The sequence below is a fragment of the Chenopodium quinoa genome, unplaced genomic scaffold (genome assembly GCF_001683475.1).
Source record: "Chenopodium quinoa cultivar QQ74 unplaced genomic scaffold, ASM168347v1, whole genome shotgun sequence".
In the NCBI taxonomy this organism is placed as follows: Eukaryota; Viridiplantae; Streptophyta; class Magnoliopsida; order Caryophyllales; family Amaranthaceae; genus Chenopodium; species Chenopodium quinoa.
Genome location: NW_018743014.1, coordinates 2,353,750 through 2,363,790, shown reverse-complemented (window position 1 = coordinate 2,363,790; position 10,041 = coordinate 2,353,750). Strand labels below are relative to the sequence as shown.

At 36.6% G+C, this 10,041-nt stretch overlaps 1 protein-coding gene across 1 annotated transcript; it reads left to right on the top strand.

Annotated features, from left to right (window-relative positions):
- Positions 1-4,817: 4,817 nt before the first annotated feature.
- Positions 4,818-7,361, top strand: LOC110729823 (transcription factor bHLH87-like). The gene is made up of 3 exons (XM_021909597.1): positions 4,818-5,159; positions 5,435-5,591; positions 5,714-7,361. Exon 3 carries the CDS (start codon positions 5,721-5,723, stop codon positions 6,903-6,905), a length of 1,185 nt encoding a protein of 394 aa, XP_021765289.1. The 5' UTR covers positions 4,818-5,159; positions 5,435-5,591; positions 5,714-5,720; the 3' UTR covers positions 6,906-7,361.
- Positions 7,362-10,041: the final 2,680 nt, after the last annotated feature.

Below are 10,041 nucleotides of genomic sequence, written 5' to 3'. Positions count from 1 at the left end.
GCCTTTCGGCTTTTTTGTGCTTGGCTCTCTTTCTTTTTCTTTCTCCTCCTCATCCTTGTCGTTATCTGGGCGACTACTGGATGGCTTGAGGTAGTTGCACCTTCGGGCGTCCTTCTGGTTGCCCTGTATCCTTTCGGGGAAGCCGGCGTCTGAGACATAAATCATCAGCTGATGATAAGTTGAGACGACCCCTTGGATCTCGTGAATTATGGGTCTCCCCAAAATCACGTTGTACACTGAAGGAGCGTCGATGACCAAAAACTCAATCATGACGTTCCGGGCTGCCTCATCGCAACCGATGGTGACAGGAAGTGTCACCTTCCCATCTGGATAAGTTGAAGCCCCATTGAACCCGGATACCGGATAGGGTACCGGCGTAAGGTGCTTGGGCTTCAGCTTAATTTGGTTGTAGGCCTTTCGGAACAGAATGTTTGCTCCGCTGCCACCGTCAACAAGGACCTTACTGACGTCGTGGTTGGCCACCGTGGCGATGATCACCAACGGATCCTCGTGAGGGAACGTAATCCCCCGGCAGTCGGCGGCTGTGAACGTCATGTTCGGCACCGGCGACTGGGGAGATTGAATGTCAGCGTTGTTCACCTGGTGAGTCAAAGCTCTAAGGTGACGCTTGTGCTCCCTCCGAGAGTATATTCCTCCCGAGATAACATTGATCGGAGGGAATTTCCCCTCCGGTTTTTTACTGTTTTTCCGGGGGAAATCAAGTTCCTGCCGAGAGTCCTTTGCTAACCTCTCGGATTCTTTTTTCTCGCGGTGATCCGCGATGTATTTTTTCAAGTATCCCTTCCGGACCATGTCTTCTATCTGGTCCTTCAGCTGGATACACTCTTCAGTGTTGTGGCCCGAAGACTCGTGGAACTCACACCACTGATTTTTATTTTTTTGCTGATACCACTCTGGGAGTGGTCTAGGCTTTCGGTAACTCTGCTCCTCCTTCGTCACACTGTAAATTTTGGCGCGTGGAAGAGAGAGCGGAGTGTAGGACTCGTATCTGCCTGTGTATGAGGCAAACCTGTCCTTCTTTAGGTCGCTGGCCGAAGATGGCTCCGAGGCCTTTGATTTTCCCTTTGCCTTATGGCCTTGGCCTTCAGACAAGGGTATTTGCCTCTGTTTCCCTCCCCCGGATTGAGGTTGGGTTTTTGCTTTATTCCATTCTTCGGCTCGGATGAACTTATCCGAAGCACTAAGAGCTTCCTCCAAGGTTTGCGGGGTATGCATGACCATGAAGTCTAGGAATTTTCCTGGCTGAAGGCCATTCTGCATTGCAAAAACAGCTAGCCCCTGGTCCAGCTGAGAGACGCTTGATGACTCGTTACTGAAACGGGTCAGGTAGTCTCGGAGGCTTTCGGTTTCCCCCTGTTGCAGACCCATGAGCTCTGCGGTAGTCTTCTCTCGGCGGTTTGCCGTGGAAAACTTGCTCCTGAACTTGGAGGACAGATCATCCCAACCTGTTATGGAGCCTTGCCTTACTCCCTTGGAGATCCACGCTTGCGCGACCCCCTTGAGAGTGGTTGGGAAATATTTGCACCAAGTCGCCTCGGATCTGGGGCAAAGATGCATATGAGTCTCATACGAGGCCACGTGGTCCTTCGGATCCGTGGTCCCGTCATATGTGATATGCGACGGTATTTTAACCGTGGGTACGCGCTCTTCTAGTATCCATTGCTCGAATGGTGAACTAGCGGGAAGCATAATGGCCTTGCCCTTGTTCCTGGCCGAAGGGACCGCGCTCCGCCCTCTCAGAGAGGTAGGAGTGGTTTTCGTCCCTGGCTGGGAAGTCTGGGCCTCGGCTGCAGGGAACGTGAGGCGACTACGCACGCTCGGTTCCTGGCCGCCGAGTCGGTCAAGGACGCTTCTGCGAGCAGTCTCAGGTTCCCGGCGAGTAGATTCTGGCCGAGAAGCTGAGCTGCTGCTCTTATGCGCTGCTGGTCTTGAGGATGAGGATCCTTTAAATAATTGAGAGTTCTTCTTCCTCTGTTTTTCATTTTTCCAAGAATCCTCCTCCCACTCTTCCAGTTCCCGGAAGGAAGGAAGCTTCCCACCGTCATGGTCTAACTTCCTCCGCTGATGCCGGGTATGCGGAGGAGTTCGATCACGAGGCGGTGGCATATTCTGTGCCCTCATTGCCTCCATGAGTACTGCCAGCGCTCTTGCCACCTCTTCCGAACTGGGCCCCGTCAAAGGGGTCTCCGGCCGAGTGTGGGCATGAGGCCGTGCAGCCGATGGTTGGCTTCGGGACACTGAATATGTCCTATGATCAGACTGACCCCTGCTAGACCGAGAGTGGTCCGGCCTATATTGAGAGTCATGCATTATAGGAGATAGGGAATCCTCCTTGTGTGATCCTCCCCCCGAGCCGGCACCCTTGGGAGAGTTCCGGTCCGGCGAGGGCGATGGTGTAGGGGTTTTAGGCTTTTCGCCCGCTCCTTGACGGAGGCTTTTGCTCTTGCGGTTCTTAGCCATGGCTGCTAAGATAATTGCAAGATGATCTTGGTTAGGAATTTGGCTTAAAGATTTTTGAAAGTCTTCCCCACAGACGGCGCCAAATTGTTTCGGTTGAAAACAATGGGACCTTGCCGAAGGTCCACTAAAATGGAGAAGACTGGATTCGATCCAAGCTGTGTTGGGCCGAAGGTTTCCTGCACAGTTAACACACGTAAACTAGCCTCGGGGGTGTTTCCGAGGAAGGCCCCTCCGATGCTAAAGTCAGTACAATGTGTAAAAAGGAAGACACTATGCAAGAGAGTTTGTAGCTTGAGGCTTTTGTGGAGTATTCCTCAATGCGAGAATGAGCATATGAGCTGCAATAATCGGTGTATGAGATAATGCAAGTGATGATGCATGTGTTGTTGTGTCTGATAGTGTATGTGATGTTATGAGATGTCTTATGTAAGAATATGACTCTCCCCTTGAATGTGTTAATATGAGGGCTTTTATACCTCATCATATTTGGAGAGGTTGGGCTTTAGCCCAATTGGCTTACTTTGTGGGCTGACTTTTGACTTTTGAGCAATTGGAGAGTTGAACCTTGACCTTGGGCTTTTAATTGGATCATTTAGTGCTCAGGCCCAATTTTGACTAAATTGGACCCAAACAATATGCATTTAAACAAAATATATAGGTTGGAATCAAATAGCTTCAAATTTCTGAGTCAAAAATTGACAGTGCTAATATATCGGGGTTGTAATTATACAAGGCCTAAACATAATAGCATACTTAAAACAACCTAGAATCAATAGATCAATGTGAAATTAAACCAAAAGTGGGATGGTCAAACAAGGAGGGCGGTGTACAAAAATAAGAGTAATTGTCGAGAAAAAGAGTTGAAAGTAGATACTCAAAAGTAAGAAAAGCTGGTTAAACATAACAGTAACTTTACAACAACAGATTACTGATTAGTGTTATGATTAAAACTATGATTAATAGAAAAAGCCTTTACAGAAAAGAGTGGCAACTCTGTTACTGCAAGATGCCCCACCTTAGTCAGCCACTCTTATTTTACTGTAAGAATAATTTAAATTAATAATTCAAATTTTTATTTTAGGCTTTACAGTGGAGCCAAAGGCATCGGATGAGCACCCAAAAGGAGATCAGACTTTCTCCAACTAGTTACACTTCTATAAATATATATTTTCTAAATATGTAAATTATAATTGAAAAATGTTATATGTTGTCATTAGGGCTCGCTACACGTAAGAAGCTAAAAGATGTAATGAAAGCTTGAGAATAACTAATCATGCATAATTTTACCAATCTATGCATAATTTTGTCATAAGTTTTCAAATATGAAGTATCATTTTAGAGAATGCAATTAATGCTTATATGCAACATATAGCATTACCCGGTCCAGTATAATGTCACGGTGATGAAGAGATATTGTTGGTTTTGTTTATTTGTTGTATGTGTAGAATTATAATGTATGTATTTTTCATTGTTGAAGCAAAGATGAAATTCTTATCTCAAAAAGGTATCTAGACCAATAAATATTAGTTTTATACAAAAGATCAATATATTTATGATGATATATAAAGACATTATCCTTTGAGATCACTAAAAGTTCAAGAGAACTACTTCTTGTTCCTGAGTTATAATGTGTTATTAAATCACTTAGGTTTTTCCTTTAATAGAAATCTAAAGGCCAACTAGCTTATAAAAAGTTGAAAAAAATTATTTAATAACATGGCCTGGTAAAGAAACAGTTAAGAATGATGTAGTTCCAAGCTTATAGTGTAACTTCACTTGTTCTCCTTTAATTTTTGGATAATACACCACACGAACATGTATTTAGTAATACAACTAACACTTCTTTATGCTGTATCAATCAGGACTAAGGGCCAGACCTTTAAGATTTCTAGTGTATATAGAGTTGGTCAGATTTTTAATAGCAAAAGTATAAATCACAAAGTACTACATAAACTCTATAATTTTGTACATTATATTCCATGAATTCATCCCTTATATCCTGCCTTTCGTAAACCATTTACACTTCAATTCGTCGACTTTCAAATTAAGTTGGCCTTTATAATTTTAATTCAAAATAAATAAATATCAGGTAAATTAGCTAGTAATTAAGGAAATGACGGAGGTATCTTATAATAATACATTTGAAATTCGATCTACCCCTAATAATCCTGACTAATTTTCAGCTCATTAGCCAAATAAAAAAAAGAAGAATATTTTTGAAAGAATCGTAGAATAAAAATAATTCAAATCTATCAAAAATCACAAAGATTCAAATAGTTGGTTCTGCTTCTTGTGCTCCCCATCTGCAAAAAAAAAAAAATAATAAAAAAAATAAAATAAAATAAAATAAAATAAAATAAATAAATAAAAAAGTCCTTGAACTATCCCACCAACCTGACCCAAAATCCCCTTATCTTTTCCTATCAACACCCCTTCTCTCTCTCCCCTATTTTTATTTTATTTTATATTTTATATATTTTTTTATTTTGGATGCAATTAATATAGTCTCTCTCTCAATATAGTTGGCCTTGTCTATATAAATATCACCTCTTCAACTCTCTTTTCTCTAGTTTATAAACTTTGTCAATAGATAAAAAAATAATTCAAAAAAAAAAAAAAAAAAATCTTCATAGAAAAGCCAATTTTTCGCCATCTAGCAACTTCTTGTTCAATCAAAGGTAATAATTTCTATTTCATCATAAGTAATTCAAATTACACTATCACCGTAATTCTTGTTTGTAGTGCATATATTCTCTCATGACCGCCTAGATTTAGTTATATTATCACATGCAACAGTTCAAATTACATTATCAGCATAACTATTAATTCTAAACAGAACTTTCAACGATCGGTACTTGTTTGTACAATTGCATTTTTATATTATAAACATAATGAAACAGTTGGTTATCCATGGCTGACGTTGAAATTCTGTTTTCCAATGTATTTTCATCAGATATCATCATCATCATTCAAGGAAAAATAATACAATTTGAAAAGTGAGTTTGTTAATGCCGTTGTTGATAAGAAAGAAGATCAGAAGAACATACAAGCTGATATTTTCATCATTCATCCAAATCATCAAAGTTGCAAACTTTATATCTTAGAAATCAGTAAGTTTTCATATCATAAACTCATATAATAAGTACATTTTTTCATTAATTATTTTTTTGATCATGTCATAAAATTATTAGTATGTACTAATTATATGTCATTATATTGTATGTTTTGTTAGAAATCCAATGGATGGTTGTACAAGTATGGCTCAATGGAGCAACATTTACCATCAACAAGGCGGTATCGAGACATCGAGATCGATTTCATCTTTGATCTTAGATCCAATCCATGAAGAGCTTCATCAAGAAGAGAATGGTCAAGGAATATTAATCCCATGGAATAATGAAGGTGCACCGAGAAATAATCAGATGTGCTCTTCTCTTCCTATGATTATTAGTCCGTTTTCGAACAACATCATTCATCAATCTCAACCATTCGATAAATCGACTAATAAGGGTACTGCATCGGCTAACAATTCCTTTGATCAACAATCATTTGAGTGTTTATTATCAGGTACTAATAGTAATACTGATACTTCAGTTGAAGATGATGGTATTTCTATGATTTTTTCGGATTGTCGGAATTTCTTCAATTATAATTCCAACAATGGTAACAATCATAATGATAATGAGCCTAAGAAGAGGGGTAATATTGAACAAGATTTCCAAGGTGATCATCAAGAGTTTCCTCCATTTAGTATCACCCAGGAAAATTCTTGTTCGCCAAGTTTGCGGCCCAGTAAGAGACAGAAGAACAACAACAACAACAACAATGTTGAGAAGTATGGGTCAGGCCGGCACAAGGGCTCATCGAATATAAGCTTCCAACAAGGAAGTTCATCGGGTTCCTCAATTGAGGAACCCGATGCAGAAGCAATTCAACAAATGAAAGAGATGATATACAGGGCGGCCGCCTTCAGGCCGGTGAATTTTGGGGTGGATTTGGTGGAGAGGCCTAAGAGGAAGAATGTAAGGATATCAAGTGATCCACAAACCGTCGCGGCGAGGCAAAGGAGGGAGAGGATTAGTGAGAGGCTGAGAGTTTTGCAAAAGCTTGTGCCTGGTGGTAGTAAGATGGATACTGCCTCAATGCTTGATGAAGCTGCTAATTATCTCAAGTTTCTTAGGAACCAAGTCAAAGCCTTAGAAACTTTAGGTAATAATAATAATAGTAATAGTAGTAATAATAAGGTTGATAATCATTATCATTATTCTCCTAATACTTCAACTAATCATCTTTTCCCTTCAATTAACCTACAATTTTCATCCATGCCATTTCCCATGCAATTACCCACAAATAATTCTACTATTTTTAACCCTCAATTTTCACTACAAAACCCTAATCATCTTCATGTACTTCCCAAAAGTTGATGTACTTTTAATTATTGGAAACCCCAAGAAAAGAAAAAAGAATTCAAGGGAAATGACCAATTTAACCCTACCTACATCATATCCCCATAATTTCATGATTATTGTCATCATTGATATCATAGTCATCATCATTGCTCCCTCTGTTACATCTCAGTGATAAGGAGGAAATCAACATCAAAAACAGGTGAACATTTTTGTAATTTTACCTACAATGTTTTGGGGGTATTTTAGTAATTTGTAGTGGTGGGATGAAATTATTTTTTTTAATTATTAGTCAAGTTATTAAAGTAGTGACCTTTTTCAATTGATCTGTGAAAAGTTTAAGTAATTATAGCACATATGATTATGAAAAAGGGGAGGTCAGAAAAGTGATTATGCCCCTTTATGTAATCTTTTTACCAATTATATGAGCATTTTCTAGTGTACTTGAAAAGGTTCACTTTCTTGTTCTTGCTATACTTTATGTTTAATTATTGTTATTTTTTACTGACTACTTAGTTAATTTTTGTTATTTTATAAGTACAATTGATCATTCAAAGTCTCAAACCATTAATATGTTTGTTTAAAATGTCAGTATTGACAGCATATTATTACTTATTTATTTTAAACAATAATGCGATAACTGATACTTCTGAAAAACTTGTGCAAAACCACAAACGCTAGATATAAATTAAAGGAATATCGAGGGTTTGTAATTTTGTATTATCAGTTTATCACTCGTATTTGATTAGTTTAACGTCGTATAACACGATACGACAATTATTGGGTTTAATTAAGAGATTAATTAATGAGTATAATAAAATATCATTGCACGAGACATTCTCTTATGAAAGCAGTGAGGACCCAACAGTGGTCCTGTCTCCTTGATTCAATCCAAAGCGTGCCCTTGAAAGTCACCCCTTAGCTTTAGTACTTCATATTGCTTAGCACATGATTATTCTTCTTTTTTGTCAGCCTATGTTTGTTAATTTTCTAGTTTAATTTAATTAATTGATTTTTATTTGTCCATTTTCTAATTTTATGTTTTTATTTAAACATTGAACTATGTGTTTTCTTGTAACATTCAATTTGTCCTTTATGTATCTGTTTAAAGTTGATGCGGCTATTGATATAGTTCTAGCTAGCGGCTAGCTTGAATTTTTGTATTGGCATTCAATAAGTTCAATATCAATATTCTTTACTTTTGGAATTTTTTGTTAATAATCATTTACATAGGAAAGCGGAAGTAAATGGACATATGAGTAAAAACAAGAATTACAATTCGTCCTTGGATTATATCAGCCATGGCTAGTACAATTATCTCAATGTAATTTATATTTAATTTTGTTAGCCTTACATACATAATTAGTAGTCATGTTGACATTTAATAGAGATATTTGAGATACTTATATATGTATATTGAATTTGTAATTTAGGAGTATAACAATGTCAAAAGCTAGGTCGATTTGATGATAAACTAACCTAAACCAGCAATGACCTAAACACAACATGTAATTGAATAATAGGAGATATTAGTACATGCATGAGCTGTAACTCGATATTAATCAATAATTGATTTAATCTGATATTCTTTTACACCCAAATCTGTACTTAACCTGATCTAACCAACAACCAATTTGACTCGGACTTGAAAACGATTTGAACCTAAACTGACTCCAAACCATTTGGAATCTGAAGCCGAGTATAGCAGTGCATGCAGAAGAGTGCAGATAAAGCAAAGCAGTGCAGAGTAGGGCTCAGCAAGCATAGCAATTGTTAGCAGAGCAGAGCATATTTCAACAAAGTAGAGTAGAAATATTTAGCTCAAAAAAACAAGCAATGCCTATTAAACAACTGTCACACACGGGTTTTGACTTCTACTTCCAAAGTAACTTTTCCATTTAAATCTCCTCATCTTCTTACTTATTCTTTGTGATTGGAGAAACCACAAAACCCATGGTTGGGAATCCTTTCATATTTCTTTCATCCTTATACTTCCTTTGTAACTTTTTAGATGCATCACTTTTTAAATAAGGAAGTTTCAAATTAGATGCATCATTAACTTTTTTAGTTAATAAATTCTCTCTATCTCTCTCATATCACATGGATCCTCTTTTTTCTTTCTCTCTATCTTTGATCTCTCATCTCCAAAAGTACCTAGGAGTTTGTGTTTTTACAAATGATGCGTCTAAAAAAACGGAGGAAACATTACTTTTAAACTATCGGATTTACATTTTTTCAAATCACTCTTGTTTGTGTAATCTATGAAGAAGTTGGTGTTTTAAGTAATAATAGATCAGACTTTATGATAACAGGATAACGATATCATACAAATACGTTCTTTGATGGTTTTAAGTAATTAAGAATGGAAAGAGGGAGAGGGCAGGGTATTTAAAAATTCATTTTATAAAAAAAGATATATCTATTACATATTACTGAAGGCAAAACTTAGAGGGACATTTGGCGGCGTTAGATTAGAAATTTTCCCTCCAAAAGTACTTGTATTTGCCAAAAAAAATAAATAAATAAATAAAATAAAATCTTACTCTAACAAAGGATTCTAGATTATTACATTTGTTTTACATAAAATCTAAATTAAACTTTCCAAAATATTAAATAATTTATTATAACTATTAATTGTGGTTATTTTTTCAAATATACTTTATACTCTTAAAAAATTGGTGTGTCGAGTACTTATTTTTTATACTTTTTTTATAATTTTGTTGTCATTAAAAGTATTTAACAATTATGCATCTATTGCACGAGATTTAACCTAGTTGAGCTATACATGCAAATTTACAATGCAAATCAACAAATAAAAAGAAGTCAATGCTCAAAAAGTTGACTTTTGGTCATGGTAAAAGGAAACTTATAATAATTTCCTTAGATATTAAATAATTAAGGTAAAAAAAAAAAAAAATATTCCCACCGTTTCAATTTGATAGTCTCATTTTGACTTTTTATAATCAAAATTTTAAAATTTCGATCAAAAACTCACATTAATATATATAGAAAAAATATAATCATATGAGATATTGTTATATTTGTATTGATGCGTAATTTGATAATATCAAATTTATATATTTTTTTGTTAATATATGATTAAAGATATTGATGGTCAAAGATACATCTTAAAGACTGTGCAATGTCAAGATGA